The 22,895-nt window shown below is 35.4% G+C and overlaps 1 protein-coding gene across 4 annotated transcripts in view; it reads right to left on the bottom strand.

Annotated features, from left to right (window-relative positions):
- Window positions 1–22,895, bottom strand: part of RAB28 (RAB28, member RAS oncogene family) — a 73,045-nt gene that overhangs the window by 39,036 nt on the left and 11,114 nt on the right. For all 4 annotated transcript variants that reach the window (XR_012649779.1, XM_075023222.1, XM_075023203.1 and 1 more), the window contains exons 3-4: window positions 20,935–21,023; window positions 12,995–13,124 (exon numbers count right to left, since the gene is read on the bottom strand). Coding sequence is in view for 3 of the 4 variants with exons in the window: in XM_075023222.1 (XP_074879323.1) it covers window positions 12,995–13,124; window positions 20,935–21,023 (219 nt within the window). In the remaining variant the exon portion in view is untranslated. The remainder of the gene's footprint in view (window positions 1–12,994; window positions 13,125–20,934; window positions 21,024–22,895) is intronic.

Here is a 22,895-nt window from a genome sequence, read left to right on the forward strand (position 1 = left end):
TTGTACACCTTAAGTACAAAAGCACACAATGACAATATAATAATTCTAGATATCACCACATATTTAAAGGGTCTTTTCTACTGGAACTCTTAGGAAAAACATAAAAGTATTTTTAAGGCAGAAAAGTCATAGGATTATGAAGGAAATGCCACATTAATCCACGTGGATTATATACCCTGTAGACTGTAACAGCTCCAAAAGAAATCTTTTGCAGTGCACTAGTACAGCTACTATTTAAACCAAAAGACCTTAGTAGTTCATCCATCAAGTTTATTCAGCCAGAGAAGCTGCTAGAATTTTTATAAGATGTCTAATATACTAAAAAAGTATGCAAAGTAACCCACACTTCTCAAAACATAACTATTTTTAAAAAAAGAACAAACACCTGGTGTCCATATCAGGCTGATGAAGCAGCACTCCCAGAAGATCTATGAATGAAAAAGAAAACCAACATTAAGAGCATTCCCTTTGCACCAAGCACAAGGGACTAGGTGTAAAGAGAATGGAGAGGATAAAAAAAGTGCAAGAATAGAGACATGTAATCCAGCCTGGACAGCAGAGCCTAACAGAGGGAGGCAGGTGGAAAATTTTAGTGACGCAGTCATTTGTTTGCCTCCCTTGTCCACCCACATACAAGAGACTCAAGGATGAGAAATAAAGCACTCATAACAATATGAAAATCTGGGCTAATCAAAACCAGGAATCCAGAATATTCTAGTCAGGTCCAATAAAAAACACTGCAACCTGGCCCCCTGCCTAGGGTTCCTCCGGGATATAACTTGATATTGTCTTTGATGATATGAAGCCTTGATTTCTGTTGGGTTAGTTCCTTGCTGAATCCAAGCCACGGTTTGACAAATGAAACCCAGGTCACAAGTAAAACATTTTATGCAGGTACATATAAATTACATTTGTGCACTTTAACATATCAAACATAACAAATAAAAGTTCACCACAGGTAAACACACTGATAAAGCAAAAACAGCATTAATATTTCTGAACCTTCTACAAATAAACCATGCTTTAAGAACTGAGATTAATATACTGTACAGCACTGACAGATAAAATGATTCATAGTGCACCAGTTAATAAAATATGTTTCTCATTAGACAGAGCAGAAAGAAAATTCAACTTCCGTAACTACGAAGTGGTTATAAGGCACTTTTTGTTTAGTTGCCTAATAGTACTGCCCTCAGCACTACAAATATACATAAATCAATTGTAAAAGTACTGCCTAATAAAAAGACAAAAGGAACTATCAATGACTAATATATGTTTGGCACAAATACAGTTCCTTAATATTCCACAAGTTAGCTGGAAAAAAAAATTGGCCAAGCAACCTCAGAAATGGATACACACTACAAATAAGACCACAGAGATGCACCTACACTATAAAATGCTCAAAAATTGATGGCAAGAAAATAAGATACTTCTTTGTCCAAAGGATACCAGAAATCCTCTTTCTTTTCCCTGCTGTCAGTCAGTATGACTCTAAATGTACAAGCAGCTAGCTCCCAAAAGGAGCACAGAGATCTTCCTGTTGTGCAGATTCTAGCAGTAAGTGTTCTCCTCAGGTTAAACAACTATTGCAGCCTAATAAATACAGGCATAACACAGTGAAACTAATCATATTTGAACGGAAAGGAAGCGCAACCATTTTCATCAATAAAGCAACATAATCTGCTCAGGACAAGGAAAGTGGTTTTATTGCATGTTTGCTCAGCACTCCCTTTGCACCTTTGTTTCCTAATCTCTGACATTGTTGAGACTGACTTTGTCTCCTAATGGCAGCGGGTCTTGGGATGTCAGTAGAGTTTGTGCTGCTTGAGAGAAAAACTGATGGCCTTTCACAATGACCTATTCTAGCTCAGTCTCAATCTCATTTACTAGACATGAAGAAAGAGTTAGAGAGCAAACTATTATGACCAGTGCCATGCAGATCAAGCCTGATTATAAAACAGGGCTTGTGGCTAAAATCTCTGAAACAAATCTTGGTCACACTGACATCAAAGGCAAAACAGTACTGCTGACAGTGGAACTAGACACTCAGTTTTAAATTTATGATTTTTCAGTTCCCTCTCAAAGCAGGTCAAAAATATCCTAAAGCTTATCCTTACATACCTGTCAACATGACAAAAATGTAGGGTATTATTCAGTGTAAACATCACAATTAAAATAATCATTCTAGGATCATTTATTTCAAAATTAAGAGATGGCGGGAGCTAACAGTTATTTTGGTGACTGTTAAAGAGAAAAGCAGCAGATTTTTAAGTATGCTTTAATTTTAGAAAAAACACATACAAGACATTTTTCTGTCCATTTTGCTCTCTAGTGACCTGCTTCCATTATTAGTTCATTGCCACACTCTAAGTTTACATGTATGAAGGAAACTTCAGTGTTCTTTCACTGCTTTTGAAGCCAATGAGACCACTTGGAACAAGTCAGGATAAGTGTATACCGTGGGACTGTGACGTTGCTATAGTACTTACTCTTTCATGAATAGTAATTACTCTAGCAAGTGTGTAAAGCAGACGGGCCCAGTTGCATAAGGCTCAACGCAAGTTTTATGAACTGTAGAAAAGCATGATTAGTATGGGGGAAAAAACATGTTTCACACTTTTATTGTAAAGAACATGAGAATCTCACAGAAACTGCCAGAACAGATGTTCATAAATTGGGCCCTTAATCTGCAGCACTTTCCAGGTTTTAAGCTATATCCACTGGTCTGTAGAACATATTCCTCTCTTTTTAATATAATTCTTCTGTTTAGTTTTTTTAATAAATAAGTTTATGACTTTAGTAGTGTTGCCAGCTGTTCAATTTTGATTTACTGTCAGAGTCTGCTTTAATATGTAGTGGCTTTTGTGGCTTACCCATATAGATTACATTTTAAGCTTCAAGATATCACTATAAAGCAGCTGGAAAAAGTACTGGCTGTGCTCAGAAACCAGCATTACTGCCCTAGTGATCAACCACTTAAACATGCAACTACACCAGTAACTATTCTCTAAAAACCTTTTGGATACACCATTCCAAAATAAAACTGCAAAACTTACAGTGTAAGAGGAGGTCATCTTATGTACTTTAAAAAGCCAGCCCAAGAAAATTGTTAATTATTAATTAGGCGATGTATTAACTGTCAATAAAGATCACTACAATGACTGTTCTTTATTCTTTCATTGCATTGTTTCCTTTACTTCTATTGTGTAGCTTCACACAACTTAAGAAATAAAACCCCTTCACATTAAAAAAACAAACCCCAACCCCAAACATGTAAGTTCAAACATTATTAAGTCCAGACATTTTCAGTAATTGTTCCTCCTAGACATCAATAGTGTTGTAGAAAGTTACAGTTACTGTAGCATGACAAGAATTGAATAAAGAATGCAATAAGTAACTTCTAGGAAAACCCAGCCTGAACTTGTATTCCATATTTTACAATTGCTTTATACAGTGCTTTCTAGAAAATTTCTTTACAGCATTGTTTACTGAATATTCCTGTGAAAGAACTGTCAATACTCATTCATACAAAACCATTTTTAAGCTCACAGAGTTGCAGCATAACCAGACTAGGCTTTTCTTCCTCTATTATGTGCAAGTACAGGATAATGTTATTAAAATAAACTACGACAACAGTATTCTTAGAGTTGAACAATGGATCAAAATCAAAAACTATGGATCAAAATCAAAAACTATGGAAACTCTCTACAGCTGGACTAATCCAGAATCATCAGTCAGAACTACTAGAGTTTTTTATTACACCGAAAACTGCTTTTTCTCCTCAAAAAGGTTCCTTTTTTCCATATAAAACTCCCTAAAAAAATTCCAACCAAGAGAACAGAACAGTTTGATTCAGAAAGATCAGTATGGTGCCTAATGAGAGGGAGTTTTATTTATCTTACACTGTTATTTTCTCCCAAGTTTGGATTTGCCAGTTGGACAGTATCCATGATGCATTACTCCCACAGAGTCCTATCATACCTAAGAGGATGTGATACATCATGGAAGACATAAAGGGAAAAATAAAACAAAAACAAAACCAGTCTTTATTACCATAGTGTCAGGAGCATAGCTTGTAGGAGAATGGGAAGAGAAGCATCAGCACTACACTTCCCATGACACATAGCAGTGGCATCTCTAAAGAAAATACCTCAAGCTTTTCCATGATGGTTTTGAAGTGAGACTGAGAAGTAGACTCCAAAATGCCACCATTTTCTTATATAGGCTGCAGAACATAAAAATATTTTTGAAACAGTTAACTTAGCAGCCCGACCAACAACTTCTATACACTACTTTCTTCCTTCTGCATGCCTACAGCAAATTACTTTTCAAACTTCTGTAAATGTATAAAGTAAGTTTTCAACTGAGGGTCTCTCTTTCTATCCACAGTATCAAAGTGCACTATCTGTACAAATCTTATTTTTTTCCAGCCTTCCATTTTAAATTAGCTACCACAAAAGGTGCTTAAAATTGCAAAATCCAGCATTTTAAAGTTAAAGTTGCCCTCAATATACATTATTATATCCCAGTATTTTTCAAAAGCAAGCCCTTTTTAAGACATTTTACTATTCTGTGTGTTCCATTCAACCATTTAGTCTGTAGATTCTACTGAATTTGTGTCTGTTTAGCACCTGAAACAAAAGAGCAATGATCCTAATGGCAATTTTCAAATGCTATTATGTAGGAATGCTTCGGAATGAGTTCTCTAGCTAGAGTCAGAAAAAAGTAATGTCATTCCTCTTTCTGTATACATATTTCAAAACTTTAATGAATTCTACCACCACATACTAGTATTATACTAGTATGATATATTGCTATTATCACACAAAATTAAGTAAACATATTGGACAATACTTGCCACAAAAGAAAGACCACATGTCTATATATAAAAAAAAGTAATCCAAAAGAATATTATAATCTAGGGGCTAGTCATTAAAACATCAGAGTAAATTTGGAGCAGCTCATCTGAAGTCAGTAAATGTGCTCTAAATTTACACCTATGTAAACAACCAAAATTTTAATCTTAAGGTCAGTGATTCCCCACACTGAACAAAAGAATGCAGCAAATGTGATATTGATCATTTTAGAGTTGTAAAAATTTTTAAGTGTTAAAAATACTCATCTGGATGAGATGGGATGGTTACTCCTTGTGTTCATAGCATCAAAGGACAAATCGATGGAATAAAATTAAACCTTTTCAAAAGGTTCAGTGGAAGTAACATATTTACAATTCCCTTAAATTCACAAAATATACTGTTGCATTGTTAAACAAGGGAGATAAAACTTTGAAAGCACTACTTCTGCAAAAATGAGTTAGAAAAGCTGAAATATATCATGAAAATTTCACAGGGAACTCAGTATTTTTTAAATAGAAACTATATATATTGTACATAAAGTCCTCCTCTTTTAAGACCCTATTTTAAATAAACAAGCTAGATTTTCAATTTACCATTCATTACTCGACCTCCTTAATCAACGTTTCAACAAATCTTAACTGATTTTTAACACTGATTTTTTTTGGCACTACAGAATCTTAGCTCTCTCCTTCGAAACCAATAAATGTATTTTGAGGTTATCCTCCATATCATGAGGGCTGGAAACACAGAGTGTAAATAACAGCAATAGTAACAACAATGTTGTCTGCATTTAAACTCAGTGAACAATTAAGAGCAAACAAAGTTTGATACTGGCTTAGTAGCTACGCCCATGGTAACACCTTCACAATCTCAAATTACACAGACAAATAATGAAGTACCTTTTTTCAAATACCTTTTTTTCCTCAGAAAAACCTGACCTATAAAATAAACCAAAGTAGATAGTGGAAAGAAATTGCAGCTCCTTCAGAACCTCATCAAGACATATCACCTCAAATACTGGAACAATGAAGAATTCATAACCAGAAGTGCTAATATCATGGAGGCATTAATATGCTTAAAGATCTATCAAAAAAGCCACACATTTAGCAGAGTATACATGCTCTTATACTGAAATGGGCATCATAAACTCAGAATGTCTCATTATTTCAAGTGTATGGAGCTGTAACTATGGACTAAACTTGAAATAGTACCATTAATTTCCGCTGCTTCACTTGCAAATCCCCAATAAACATGATGATGTCCTGACAGTTAAACGATTTTAAAATATACATATAATGCATTCCCCATATTTTTTCTTCTTCATTCTTAAATCTGCATGCATATAGTTCATACTACACCACTAAGAGAGGCTGGTTTGAACATTCTATTCATTTATCTGTCTTCTATTGTATTTTGCTCCAAAAGGATCTGACAGCAAATTATTTTGAAAAACAGCAACATAGCAAGATAATCCTACAGTAATACCCTAACTTTAGTCTCTGCAAGAACTTCAAATTTTCTAAAATATTTTCAGGACAATGTTTCAGAATTGCATTTTTCATACTATAAACTCCTATTAATCGTATTAATGGAGGTTATCTATTATGATTATTCCCTATATTAGTACAGGCTATCCTTCATCCTCTAAATTGAGCTGAAATAATTACTGGTTACTTCCAATAAAAATCTTAAATGTTTATGATTCATTGAAATAAATAGAAAAAGCTGAAGTTTTCCCTGCTGATTAGGAAGGAGCTTCCCTTCCACACTTTCTGCCTGTACAGAGTAGTAAACATATTCAGTTACTATTGCATTTCAGTTGAAGTTGCAGTGTACACATCAATACAGTAACAGTTTTACAGTATTTATTAGTCTGAAACCGTGAAGCATTACAAAAAGATTAGTTTACTGACTTATCTAGCTTTTAAATAGAAAACACTGTTACAATAGCACTTGTCTTTTACCCACTTTGTCCAAAATCCTCATACTAATGCCCTATTCACACTTGAAATTTGGTTATCCTCTCTCATCAACTTCCTTCAATAATAATATATGAGAATATATTTCCACAGTAGCTAATGGAGACATTCCTACAAATCAATGTGCTGCAGTGATACAGAAATAAAAAGCTTATTTCACTGTAATGATGCTTCCAGACTTCCCTCAAGTCAGGTGGTTACTTGCAGTTAATGATCTGTGACATACCACACAAGTAGTCCTAAAAAGACTTATTATCCACTGCATGTGCAACAATATTTGCTTTATGGATGGCTAAATGAATGAAGACATTCAATGTAACTGTAAAAGTAAAATCAAAAGAAAACTTACAAGTAACATGTTTTCTTTGAGTAAAAGAGCTGTGAACATTTTCCATTAATACTTAACCTTTTGCTGGAGCAGTGCAACCACATATAATGCTTGAATCTATAAAGCCCAAGAGCTGCTCAGGGTTAACACTGATTAACTGCCCCCAATCAAATGTTGTAACTTTTAAAAATTTCAGAGAGCTTCACTCCACTAATGAAATCAGACTGCATTTATGTCATATGGCAAAGGTGGGAGCAGGACAACTGGCAAAAAAAAGAAATTCTGTCCTCTCTTAAAGACAGGTATTTTTTTCAATCCAATAAAATAGACATGAAATTGATTGGGTTTTATAACTACCTATTTTATGCTGCACTGACTTCCATTAATATACTTACAGAAAAGAATAGCAAATTAACTTAAAATAAGCTACAATACAACAGTACTATCTCCCATGACTCTCAGACTGTGCAGACATTCACACATTTTCTGTTTATAATTTTTTTCATTTACTAGACTCAGCTTTTGTCCACCACATGTCCACTGTAGATTAACTATTCCCTTAGGTACAATTAAGGGCTTTCCATTTGTTGTAAGAAGACCTAAGTATGAAGGACGCAGCCAGAAAAAACATTTCTACCTAAACCAAAAACAGAAGCACATTCAGCCTGGACTATGGTTTATGCAGCATCTTTTTTATTAGACGTATGTCTACATTGCTAAATAAACTACAGACAAAATCCATGGAAACAGTAAGAGATCTCTCAGCATTTCGTTTGTGTATTATTATAAAAATAGGATACATATACTGTTCTAACCTTTGTATTTAAACGGTTTACTTTTATTTCCATTTTTCAATGACATCTTTAAAGATTTTTCTGAATTTAAGCATAACTGTTACTGAATGGGAATATATTATTTACTGCACTTCTGTCACAGTGGCGTTTGAGTTCCAACTATGCTAACAATATTCTGCCAGATCCTTGAACTTGGTCTTACTTCTTGGTTGGTCTTAGCAGGCAAAACTTACGTGCACAAATAAAAAAACTGAAGTGCAGCCTCAAGATTTTAAGTGCAGCAAGAAGAAACCAGGTTATTCATAGTCACTAAATAAAAAAGCATAACATAAGAACTGTCTATCAGTTGGACTAGTTCATGACTATCCTCACTTTCTTGTCACAGCACCATATGATCTGAATGAGAAAACATTAATTCCAGCAAATTTTGTACAATACCTAATCTGTCCTGATTCAGATGAATACTAATTCATTGATTTTCATAGAATTACACCTGTTTATATCAGGGCTCTGTCTAGCTGTACAAATCTCAAACTCAGACAAGTGGTAAAACAGTAATATATCTCCTGTGTGGAAGGTGTATATATTATTCAGCTTCATCCCTGTACCGAATCCAATACTGCAGCAGAACACAAATCAGAAAGCAAGCTCACTACTAACTAATGCTACCTGTGCTGAACATCAGAAACTGGTCTTAAGACAGGCAGGGCAGAAAATTATGGTAATGATTATTAATTATCTTTTGAGCAGCATGACAGAAAATATTTCCCTTTTCTATTCCACTTTTTTTGTTAGTACTTTGGCACAGGCCACTTGGCTTTTGGGAGCCACAATCAAAACCTATCCTGTACACATGTTCCAGTAATGGCTGCAGCACTGGAAGAAAGTACAGAAGTCTAAAAATCAACCAGGTGATTTAGCAGCTGCTGTGTCCACTGTGATTTCTCATCCAAGAGATGATTTTATGAAGGATTCTGAAAGAAGGGTCCAAGTAAAACACGGACTGATTTGCAAACAGATACATTTATCACAGCAGATTACATGAAGATTGGGGCCAGAACAGAGTACATATGCCCAGATCCTTGTGATCTATCCTGCCATGTGTTTTCCTTTCTCAGCCAATGGAATATATCTAAGTAAATACTAACACAACAGCAATAAACCTTCCTTCTTTTGTTCTGTATAATCTTCTATGAGCTCAGCTTCTTTCTAAAGAACGACACTTGAGGTTAAGGCTCTGTTTATGTATCTCTGTGTAGTATATATCACCGTTTAGTAGACTTGCCCATACAGTAATTTAACAGACATAATTAAATAGATCACTTTGGCAGTGATAGCAGCCAGCACCGTTAATATTGAGCCAAACATGATTTAGGATCAAAATCTCGTAAGACAGATGCTTTCTCAGACAAGCAAGGTAATTTTATCACTCAGAAATGTGCATGTTTCTAGGTTGCTCCCATACCTAAAGTAATACAGAGCACATTCAGACACTGGGTTGGAAATATATTATTACAGTGAATAAAAGATCATTTTCACCTGTGATTTTCCCTTTCATTAATTTAAGTTTCTTGTTAAAAATAATTTTTAAAAAAAGTTACCCAACCATTGAAACAAACAAATCCATAAGACTGCAATTTTCTATTAATCATACAAGTTTGTTGAGACAAACATTCTATACATATTTTAAAACAGGGTAGCAGTCTACATTTATTCAAATGAGTTGGTAAATTGACCGTAGCACAGGACAAGGTTTTCTTTTTAAGGGAGTCTCTACATGTAAGTAGTTTACCCTCCAATCCCAGGAGCATGTGTGAGGCTCAGGTGACTGGACCTGCTGTCAGGCATACAGGAACTTTAATCAGGCTGAAGACTCAAAAGAACAGGGGTCTTTGCATTTGCTGCTCAACACTTGTCTTAATTACAGGTGAAGGACCTAACAAGTGCAAGCCCACAGGAAACAAGGACAGAAAATATCTGAGGGAGGTTGGGAAGGACAAGAGAATGAAATGCATAGCTCTAAATTTTAATAAGCCAGAATCTCAAAATTAGTATTAATGAAGAAATTTTTTAGTACAACTGGGGAGACTAAGCATATAAGGCAGTAACAGAATCCAAAAGCAGACTGGGTATGTCGTGTTACTAGCCAGATTCACATTAGTACACAGTATACCAAACATTCATTCATATCCGGGCTGGAAAATGTTTCTTTCTGGGCTCAGATAAGATAAGTAAAAACATTTTACATTGTATGTAAATGCAAGTTAAAGGGTACACTAAAATGTAACCTTTAAACTTCGCAATGTAACAGCACACCACTTCCTGTTCAGAGATAGCACTTCAAGATCAATTAATCATGGCTAGGACGAACAAATGGTCAACATTCTTAATTAGTGTTGATGCATTCTCCTCTGTGCCCTCATCTGTCATGAAGACTGTTTAAAAATCTGAGTTATTAGTCTTTATTGAGGAGTGGATCTGGTTAATATCTCTAAGAATAGAAATCATTCATCCATCCACTATACAGTGGTACCTGATAATTCCTACCCCCTATATAAGCTACAGATAACCACCGCCCTAAGACCATCTTGGTAGCTATAAATCAAAACGAGTGCAGCTCCCATGCAACCTGGGTTAATTTTTGTTTACAATACGTCCACTGAAAATGTTGGTATGACACTTGAGGAGACTGCTTACAGATTATTATGGAGGAAAATATATAAAGTAGTCAAGGTAGAAAGGAATGAAACACATCATTCACACAAAACACAGTAAACCTCTCTAATTCACACTAATGACTAGAAGATCCATTGAGATCACTGAACTTTGTGAATACCAAATTTGAGCAAAGATCCTAAGTGCACAAAACACAATTCATTCACTTGGTAACTATAGTTTCATTTATACTATACAATATAAGTCAAAGTATTTGACAGCAACATTTCTATAAAAGTTTTAAGTTACTGCATCGAAACTCAAAACCATTTGTTAATCTTAACAATAAGGCTTACTCTCCTATTTCTGTTGCAAATGAAGTGGTATTAGCAACACAGAAATAAGCACACTTCAGATACTTAATACTTTGTATTAAATAAGATTAAAATACTGCAAAGTAAGTTACAAGGGAAGTTAAATTTAAGATTCAACACCAGCTGTAGATTTTAGGTTTATTAAGATCTTATGACTTACAATTATTATGAAAAAGAAAAGTTCTACATTAAATTTTACAATTCCATTTGTTGGTTACCAAATGCACAGACAAAAATCTATGGAAAAGACAGAGAATTAACTGATAATCAGACATAAGTGCAAGTAGCCGGTCTGGGCAAGATCTTGACTCAAATCAGTTTTCTACTCTTTCTGACCAAACGTATAGGTCAGGCTATGGAATAAAAAAATATATGGGAAGGAAGAAAGAAGAAAAAATAAAACTAAGCACCCAGGAGGAAGACAGTCACCTTAAATAAAGTACTGCTTTCATAAAGGAGGACTACATGTCTGAGGCTCTTGTTCTCCCAATTTTTTTTAGTAAATTAGTGGGCAATGACAGTCCTTCATTTTAGCTAGTCCTGAAGAAAAAAAATGAAAAAAAGAGGGGAAAAAAAAAAAAAGAAAATTAAAAAAGGGGGGTGGGAAAGTCCAGAATTTAGGAGATCTCAATTCATACTACTACATTATTTTCAGATAAATTTCTGATGGATGAGAGACTGGAGACTGGAGCTTTCTATGTAGAAATTACCTTTCCAATGTTTCATGAGTAATCTTCTTAAGATTTGCAGAACTCCAGGTAGGAAGTCAAATTTTGGAGCAAAATAGAAATCAGTGAAAAATATTTTTCATTTGAATTTCAACAGAATCTGTATTATTGACTCTGGTCTGCTAGAGTACAACACTGTCTATGTTATACTTTCAGAAGAGCTATTTATATATTGTAACTCTAAGAGCTTCTCTGTTTTCTTCCCAGAAAATAAGCAGTCTTTCATAATTAATATCATAAAATGTTACAGCATCACAGTAGCAAGATTACGGTTAATGGTTCTGAATGAAAGTGTTGTATCTACATTGTTTTCAAATGCTTCTAAACAATACTAACTTGCTGGACGAGGTCTTTGTTTCAAGTTTGTTCATGATATGGACATTGTGACACGGACACTAATTACTTGGACAGTAAAAAAAAATCAAATCCATTTTTTGTTGTTCAAATAAATATATTTACATTGTTAAAAAATTTTATCTGCTTCTACCACTTTGTTTCTAAAATTGCTTTATGTTGTTTTTATCATCTTCAATAGCAAAAGGGTAAGAGAGCCAGGATCAAGACCTCAGATATGCTAATAAGGATATTTCTGTAAGATTTCTTAGCTGGAAATGGGGGAATTTGGAATCCATCTAATTAGGAAACTAATTAGGTGATGGTTATTTCAAGTGGCGTATTTTCGTGGTCAGAAGAAAGCCGCTACATCATACTTACATGATCAAAAAGAGGTTAAGAAAATCCCGGAACAACAGGAAATTAGTAACCTCATGTGCAAAACTACAGACAGCAAGCAAAAAAAGCCTAATAAGCAACTCATAAATATTATGCCTACTGCGTAGTATAGTTATTTTAAATAATATACACCAGTACTCAATTTAGCAGTCTCTTGCCATACAGAACCATGAAATATACCTGTTATTAGATCCAGGAATGCTTCACAGTTCTCTGTTCTAGATGCATGCCATGGCTACATCCTGAAGCCCCATCAAATTCAAACATGGGTAAGAGAGATCTCTCTACTCCTGTGTGCTGCTCTCCAAGTAAACAAAACCCAGGCAGAGAGGCTGCACGCTAGGCAAAGCATGACACAGCAAGTCCCGCAACCTAACTGCCCAGAACCAGAATCCTGAGGTACACCCAAATATGTCACCTGTACACAGCAACAACACACAAGACAGTATGTAGTTTCATTTTACTAAAGACAGATGCCCTGTGCCATTTCTTCAATAGAAAGCAACATCCAGCGTATTTCAATTAATATTTAAGTATGAATAACTTACTTTTATTTCCAACCAAGGCCACAAGTGGCTGTATTTCTGATTCTTCATTCACTTTTTTTACCACATTATACCAATCTTCTAAATTTTCAAAACTCTGGCCGTTGGTAATATCATAAACCAAGAGAATACCCTAAATAAAAAGATATATTTAAAATGTTACAGGTTGTAAAAATATTTAAGATGGTAAAATTTTCATCAGTCTAAATTATTATTATCATAACATAGAACATTAACGAATAATGGCATTGTATCTTCTGAGGAATAATTAAAGGAATTATAAGTTTCTGTAATAAACACATTTTATTACAGTATTTCTCCTGCATTCTATGTGTTCCTACTTCAGATGCTAACTGAACTACAAGGGCAGGAAAAAAATGGCAATTCAGTAAAGAGCACAATTAGTTATCTTAGAAATATTCCAAACTGGATATGCTTTATGAAAAACCCAAAAAGCACTTCACACTAATATTAAGATAAAAATCACACTGAAGAAGGACTTTTATTTTAGCTAATATTATTTGTAGTTTCACTGTTCCCTTTTTGAAAAAAAATGAAAAATAAAATCAGTTGAATCATACATTTCTGCACATTGCCTGACTGTCATGTGTCTGTTCTCTTTTGGGGAGAAAGGCCAGATCCCTTCCTTCACTGTCATAGAAGACAAGCAAGAATTACTGGCAAGCTTTAAACTTTCAAAGAAGAAACTAAAGATGTGGTCAGAAGTCAAAAAGAAGGGAGTCCGATGTAGTTCAGAGGTTTTGGGCCAGGCTACAAGTAACAAATACTCAAAGCAGACATTACTGAGGACACCTCAGAGCTAATATCCGATATTATAAAGCACAGCCTATTAATAGGCCAAATGTCTACCTTCTCCCCTCCATAACTCTAAGATCAGCTCTCACAAATTACTCTCAATTATTGAGTCTCCTGTCCCTGCGTTCCACCACACCATAATAAAGTAAGTATCTTGTAAATGAGGAATAAAGTCAGAATTGGCTTCTGTTGCACTTGTTCTCATGGAGTTCACATCTGGAAAAAAAAAAAAATCCCTGCAACTGCACACTGTTCCTCACATGAAATTTTCACAATATTTTAAAAAAACCAATACAATGCATACAAAATTAACTGGTTCAATGACCCACTGTCAATAGAAAAGATTTTTCAAGTCAAGTTTTTTTAGGCATTTGTCTGGACAGAGCTTTACTTGATAGTTTCATGAGGAGTGTCTTAGATCACAAAATAGAGTGCACACTTATTAAACTAATTTCACAGATGACAACAAACCGGCAGAGACTGCAAGATTATTTGAGGAGAGTTTAGATTATATGATGAGAAACAATCTAAAAATAATAGGATGCAATTCAATAAGTACCACGACAAGTTCAAAGGAAGCAATAATCAATTGCACAACAGGAAACATCTGGCTTTGTAGCAGGTTCTATACAATAGGATCAAGGAGTTTTAGTAGATCACAGTTGAATATGTCAACTTTGTAGCAAAAAGGCAAATATTACACTGGCATGAAACATTCAAGGTGAAATAATGCATCCAGCTTTGGATACTGAATGTCAAGAAAAGGGTAGACTAGAAAAGACCAGTAACAATATCAGAGGTTTAGAAACCATGACTGACATCAGAAAATTGAAAAAACTGGACTGTTTCAACATAAGACTGATGGCAGGCATGATGATGTTGGTAAAAGTTTCAAGAGAAGATAACAAGAGTTCTCTTTTTATATGCTCTTATAGTTTGCAGATAACAAATGCCTGAGGGCAGGGCTACCATTCAGAGGTATGTAGAGACGCTGAAGGAACGGGTGAACAGGAACCTTTCAACATTCAACAAGGACAAATGCAAAACCCTGTAGCTGGGGAGGAATAAGCAATACAGGCTGGGGGGACTGATTGGCTGGGGAGCAACTGAAAATGACCTGCAGATCTTGGTAGACAGCAAGCCAAATATAAGCCAGCAATGTTTCCCGGCAGCAAGGATGGCCAATGTGCTCCTGGACTGTATTAGCAGAAGCACAGCCACTAGACCAAGGGATCTATTCTGTTCTACTCAGCGCTTGTTAGATGATATCTAAAGTAATACATCAGCCTTAGGCCACTCAAGACATCAGTGAAGTGGAGTAAGTTCAGCAGAGGGCCACCAAGATGATCAGAGTCTGGAGCACTTGTCCAATGAGGAAAAGATGAGGGAACCAGAATTCTTCAGCAGGCTCTTCACAGTAGTCTATAGCAGGAGGATGAAACACAATATGCATAAGTTGAAACAAGAGAAATTCAAACTAGATATAAGGAAAAGGCTTTTTCACCATGAAGAGAATCAAGCAGTGGAATACATTGCCCAAGAGGTTGCTCAGTCTCCATTCTCACAGATTTATAAGAAGGAACTGGATAAAGCCTTGAGCAACCTACTGCCATCTCACAGCAGACCCTACTTTGTGCAGAAGGTTTGACTAGAGACCTCCTGAGACCCCTTCCACCCTGAACTTTCTTACAATTCTGTGATCAATACGACATGTAGCAATAGGTTTAACTTACAGCAAAAAGATTATATCAAGGGTACATACTAGGGGAAAAAAAAAAAAAAACAACAACCAAACGTAGACAATGAGAATAGCGAAGCTCTGAAACACAGCACCTTCAGGGATAGCAGTCACAAACACTGGAGGGTTTTTGAAGGTTGATAAAAATGAAATAGACATTATACAGGTATAGCTTCAGAGGAGGGCAACAGATCCTACTGAGATCCCTTCCATTCCTATTTGCCTATAACAGCAATACAAATCTCTTACCCTTCAATGCCATCAACTCCTTGGCAAAGTGAGTTCTTGTTCCTTGTATTTACATGGCTGCTATTAATTTCTGAGGAACAGCTTTCACCAGTTCCTTCAAGGAAATTAAAAATTATGACACCCATCTTTTCCCTTGCTATCTCTCCACCTTTACTTCATTAATCAAATATAATATTAAACATCCAGTTCCCCCTTCCAACTTTTGTACAATTTATTCCTTAGTATCTCGCATCTTAGTTAACTTCTCCTGACTATAACTACCCAAATGCCTGTGCATGTATGTATTTGTCTTTCATAATACAAGCCTTGCTCTAGGAAGGACATTCTGATGTTACCAAATGCTCAGTGGAAAAGAAGAAACACAAGCTGAAGGACAGATATTGTAAAGGTTAAAAAAAACCCAGACATAAGGCTGAAAGTTGTAAATGAGAAAGAGCACATGGCATGCTTCTTTCACCAGTGGCCAAGTTCTCTCACTAGCTTGCAGAAGAGCAGACCAGACTATCTAAACCATCTTCAGCACTGAAGAGTTTAATCAGACTTACATGTAAGATAAAGTTAATAGAATCTTAGCATTTAAGGTTGGCCAACTGTTTCTAACTAATTGTTCATCAAGATGCTACTCTGCTACGTGTCCTCTAGCCAACTGCAGCCTACCTACACCTGTGGAAGAAAGGGTATTCACAGTGGATTTACCATGAAAGAAAGAATTGAACGAAGTTTGCAACTAGAGCCCACCTAACTTCCTTTTGGTCCCCTTCTCCATGATCTAAAACATTGCATCTAAAGCATATTCTTTTCTTAATCATTCTTTTTTTGAATCTTGTCAATATTTGCTATACTTAAGAAACAAAGATGGCAGGTATGACATCTTAGAGATGCAAAAAAAGGCAGCATGGCATCCAGGTCATAAAGAATACTTCTTGCTTAGATTTTTGCCACAACAGTACTCTATAAGCAACTTAGTTTGATATAGATAATTAATGAAGGACTAGTCATAACTCCATAGCTAAAATTTATTTCACCTTTTTTTATTTAACATAGAAACCCCATCATTGCTTTCACACAAATACATCATATTTTCCACAAACTTACAGTATATGGAGAACAGAATGAGTAGATAGTATAAAAGCTGTTGTTTCCCTATTATGCATGAGGAATTAAGGTGGAAAATTAACATTGGCCTTTTTACACAAAAGTAGCGCATTTCCCTGCCATGAAAAAAGTTTGAAACACATGGCGGACAACATGCCAAGAACAGCATGTTAATTCTCTAGTCTCCAGCAACGTGGCAAATAGTCCCTCTTTGCATAATTGCACTCTAGTAAGACATTTTGCCTACATTAGTGCATGTGTGAGTGCTTTTTGTTTTGGAATTATGGAGTATTTTCAAAAATAGGTCACTGGAAACTGAGAATATTGCAGAAATTATTTGCTGGTCTCTGGAGAAGGTAGAGTCTGCAGTACTCTTATTCTATTAACAAGCCAATTTATGAGGTAGCACATGCCAGTTCTTAAAGATACTTTAAACTAGATATGTGGGTAGGGGCAGCAATTACAGGTAAGAGATGGGAGCGGTTCTGAAATATTTACCACGCAAACAGCAGCAGTGCTATTACACAGCAGAACTGCTATTATGGAAGTGTTGTAACCAGGCAATATATTCACACTAAACAATCAACATTTTAAAGGTGTCAAGTTTATGCCAAGATTTGTCACAATAAATGAAAGCTACAGAAAACACTAATTAAAACCGTATGTTTTCTTCCTCAGGTTTATCCTCAGCTGCCCTCATCCTATGACTGAGTTTAGTATGAAGAAACGAAATTAACTGTCTAATTTTCATTAATATTCATGAAATATGTCAGACCAAAATTCTAAAATATTTTTTCTAGTCACAGTATATCCATTTTAGCAAAGACTAACTTCATTATGATATCTTGCACATCTGCAGAAATGCTATTTTTACAACTGAAAACAGTTTACAGTCTACATATACTTCACCACTGTTGTCTTTGCTGATACTGAGGATACAGTAACTCAAACACATGCGACTGATTTGCCATAATTGAATGAGCTACTGTCTACCAGTTCAGCTGTGGTAACTGACTATACAAGTATTCTTAGCCTCTCTCAATTCTCAGATAAACGTGTCAGTTTTAACCAACACTGACAGAAAGCTGCTTATTAGCACCTTTTATTTATAAAGATCAAAGAGCTCTTCTTCCCCCGCAGCTTGCAGAGTTCTTCTGACCCATCACTGAAATTCAGCTAATGGGATGCAGCAACTATATTGTTCTGGATGAGCGACACCAGAGGAAAAAAAGGGGAAAAAGAAAACTGCTTCAAGACAGCAAGTGAATTGCAATTTCTCCAACTGCCACCACGCAAGCAAATTAAGTAGGTTCTCATCCTCAAATCTAGCACTCTTATTTTAAAACATGGCACAAGAAATCAGGGGTCTCAGTTAAAAAATGGCACCTTAAGAGTAACTTAATGAAAAGATCTATCCTAGAGAATTGATTCAGCTCTCAAAGAGAAGGAAACCTCCAGTGGCAAGGTTTGCAGCAAAGTACAGGGGGATGCTCCACTTACTCCTCCTAGTATCCTGATCAAATTCAAGCAACATCAAGTGAATTGTAGACTGTAGATAACCTGTTCAGTTGCTGTAAATTCTGAAAATTTCCATCTCCAGCTGGTTGTAGTATTTTATAAGTAAGCCTACCATACATTTGGATTTCTGAGTGGGAAACCAAGAGTTCAGCCACTTTTGATTTCTGAATATCATGATGATCAACCAGATGAAGTCTATACAAGGCTATGGTCATCTGCATATACTGGATAAAAGCATGATGCATACTCTATGCATACTGCAAGCTATTCTACACATTATACTTTAAATCTGAATTATTTAGAGTTGGAGAATACATGCAGATTAAAATTTCGGCAACAGATCCAAATCATCTGCTCTTTGTGTGTGTGTACAGCTTGTGTACTTTACAAACAAGATGTTTAAAATCCCAGTTGCACCACATGCACTGAACAAGCGCAACACACCATAGGTACACATACTTCTTTTGCAGCAACCTTTCCTAGAGTTACTCCACTATTTTAAAGGTTTTCTTGTACTGGGGAACCCAAAACTGAACACAGTACTCCAAATGTAGCCTCAAAAATGTCAGACAGGATGGTAATCTCTTTCCTTGATTTGCCTACTTCATTCTTACTAATGCAGCCCAGTATTCAGTTAGCTTTTACTGTTGCAAGGGTGCATTGCTGACTCCCATTCAACTGTTTTTTCTCCAGTAGGACCCCAGCCTTCTTTCCTCCAAAGCCATTTCACAGAATGACTGAGGTTGGAAGGGACCTCTAGAGGTCATTTTGTCCAAGGCCCCTGTTCAAGCAGTGTCACCTAAAGCCAGCTGCCCAGGACCATGTCCAGATGGCTTTTGAATATCTCTGAGGATGGAGACTCTACAACCTCCCTGGGCAAGCTATGCCAGTTCTTGGTCACGCTCACAGTGAAAAAGTGTTTCCTGATGTTCAGAGGGAACCTCCTGTGTCTCAGTTTGTGCCCATTGCCTCTTGTCCTGTCTCGGCACCACTGAAAAAACCCTGGCTCCATCTTCTTTGCAACCTCCCTCCAGGTATTTATATACATTGATAAGATCCCTCTGAACCTTCTCTTCTCCAGGTTGAACAGTGCCAGCTCTCTCAGCCTTTCCTCATATAGGAGAGATGCTCCAGTCCATTAATCAGCTTCATGGCCCTTCACTGGATGCTCTCCAGTTGATTCCTCTCCAGTTGATTCCCAGCCTGCATAAGGTTATTAGGTCCCAGGGAGGATTAAAGGAGAAGAGATTGGATATAGAGGTTTTTGTTAATGTGCTCAGAATGACTAAAAATCAAAATTTTGTAACTTTAGGCTTACTGATAGCAACCTTTTCACTACTTCGGGGCACTGGTACTAACTTTTTTACCTGCTGTTGCTGATAAGAAACTCTTAAGTTTATCACCAAATTCAATACAGAAAAAGTTAATAGACTTTTCTTTCCTTCATTGAGTTTACTTTGGGCATATGGCAACAATTTGTGATTAATCAAATTCCCTCTGTCATGGAAGCCGCTTTCTCCTGTTGCTTGGTAGATCTTTAACAGGGCAGCAAAATGTTTTTTATTAAAAAGTAAGAAAATGCTATAAAACAGATGCAACAGCTAAAAACATTTAGACATTATTTTAAAAGTGACAAAATGTTAAATTGACAAGTTTGTCTTTATCCTATTAACTAATAAATCCTAATCTCCTTAAATAGCCATCCCTTCTTAGTACAAAGTTTCTGTCCAATAAAGTTTTAGGATTCCATATTCCTATTGCTTAAAGTGTTAGGGGAAAAAATAGGTGCATTTCTTTTCTTTTCAGATAATATTAACATTATATAATAAAGCATGTTATGTGTATTGTTCCCACTACAAACTCCAAATGAAAGAACAGAGTACATTTTAGGACCACTCATGTTAAGAAGTTTGTCATATAGTCCTAAATCATCTCATAACTCAAGATATTGTTATAATATTTAGCTCTTACTTAATCCTACCATTCACTTTAAGTTGTTTAGTTAATCTCAAGGTAAAATTAATTTTCATTGGATAGGAGTTCTGCAAAAATATTTAGCTACCTGGTTGCCTCCTTTTGTTTGCCCTCTTATAACCCCAGTTGCATGTATGAGTTTAATGGTGTAGGATTGCTCTTAATTTCCTCCTTCTACTTTTTCCCCCCAGGAGGCATCTGTTCTAAAAGCAGCCACTATATCTAACATGTGGATATCCAAATAGCCTTTACTATTTACTATGATTGCTTTTCTTAACTCAAGACACAAAGCATGGAAACATACATCTGTTCTTGAGAATTATTCAGATCTACAAACGCGCACCTTTGCTTTACTTTTTAAGTAGCTCTAAAAAATTAACTACATACCAAAATCAGAATTGAATAATAATACCAATTACGTTTAGGTTAAGCAGAGATTCAACATTTTTGAGATCTACAAAACAACAACCTCTAAGATATGTATAATTTTAAGAACAAAGTTTCAATGAATTTTAAATAATTACTATAGATACAATTATCATTTATACTGTACCTGAGCTCCATAAATATATTTATCCAGCATTTTGCCTCCTATCGTTTGCCCCCCTACATCCCACACTTGAAGAGTAACGTTCAAATTTCCTGAAAAAGAAAATGATACAGATATTGTGTAACCTGGAAAATTTAGATACAAATAAAATTAAAGATATATTATCACAGCAGGTAATACAGCTCTAGCATATCAACAGCAATAGCTTTTTATAAGTATACAATAAATAGTTACTAAATTTCAACACGCAGATGACTGTACCTTTTGGAAAAAAGTCACCTGTGTCCAGGTAAGTCATTAAGATGCAGTAAAACTACAGCTAAATATTAATATATTTAATATTAACAGAAAAGAATTGGAATTGCATAAAGTATAACATTCCTGACTAGAAATTATATAACATACTTCACTGAAGAAACATGTAAAACTTCACAGAGAAAGTTCTATAGAGCAGTACTTGGAATCAAAAGGAATACAATTAATGCTAGCTTAACCACATTATTTCATACTCTGTGAACCTTCCCCCCCCCTCCAAATTTTCTTTACAAATCTAGAAGCAAGGAAAATCTGCACAGTAACTGTATTTTGGTAGTGATGTTCTTAGTACTACACAGTTAAGGAATTATATAATGGATAGATTAAAAAAATGGAAAAACTGACACAGATCTAAGTTGAGGATGCAAACCACGATTATTTCCTCCACCCACCACTCCAAAGCAAGCAACTAAATTGCACATGATTTACATCATTTAATCTTCAAAAAATCTACACCAAGAATAGTTTTTTCCTTTCTACTCTAAACAGTCTCTAAGCTATGTTGAAACTGTTAACAGGTTTTCAAAAACAAAGTAACAAAAAAAATCAGTGTAAATACAGAATATTTAATATCCTACAAATCAAACACATTCTGCAAGCTAACAACTCAGAAACCCACAGATTAAACATACACACACAGCAGTGTATGTCACCACATGCATACACATACTGAAGTATAATGTGGCTCATTTTGCATGGTGAGAACTCTTCAAAACTGTACTGATTACCTGGAAGCACCAAACTCTAATGCAGTAAGGTCTGATGAAAATTTTTCTAATCTACATACAACTCACATGACTTACATGTTAATAACAATTCTACGTACTCACAAATAATCATAACTGCCTATTAATTTTATTCCTAGATTTAAAAATTAAAAAATGCAACAAATTCCACATCACAACAATTGAGTCTCAACACAATATTTTGGGCTGCTAAGAAACATACGCTCTTGATTCAACTACTTTATGTTATTAACAACCTTATTTTACACAATGTTATCTATTCACCCATCAATTCATAACTAACACACTCACATTAGTTATGCAAGTGAGTGTGCTCCATGGAAATATATCCCAGCGCTCAGTGACTATAAACAGCAAATTAAAACTATATAGCTGAATATATGCTACTTTTGGTATTAAATATACCACATTATATTTTTATGATGCATCTTTCTTTAATCTGGTTAAAAGCGCAGATTTCCTAAACTGCTACTTTGGTCTCAAATATATAAAGATGAATGTGAGACAATCTATTCACAATACTTTCAAGCTACACTGAGTTTTATCTAATACAAAGATAAAGAATTTCTACATGGAGCTTAGTAAATACCTCATAAACACTCCAGTTCAATAGAGGCAACCTTTCATAGAATAAAAAGCTTATTTGTTTTAACAGTGCATATACTATGTTTTAATTAATTATTTCTAAAGCTTAGAACATAAGTGACTGCAAACAATGCAGAAAAGTCTTCCATAAAGCATCTGACATGGATAAACTGGTCCATCCGCAGTCTGAAATGACTATGAGGCCTCAGTGTGTAAACAAACTAAACATGCTCAAAAGCTCACCATGCTGCAGTATACCACCTCTAACTTGATTGCATGTATTCTACTGGAAATTTACCATGTCATTATGCCAGCTAT

Source organism: Buteo buteo, chromosome 1 (genome assembly GCF_964188355.1).
Source record: "Buteo buteo chromosome 1, bButBut1.hap1.1, whole genome shotgun sequence".
In the NCBI taxonomy this organism is placed as follows: Eukaryota; Metazoa; Chordata; class Aves; order Accipitriformes; family Accipitridae; genus Buteo; species Buteo buteo.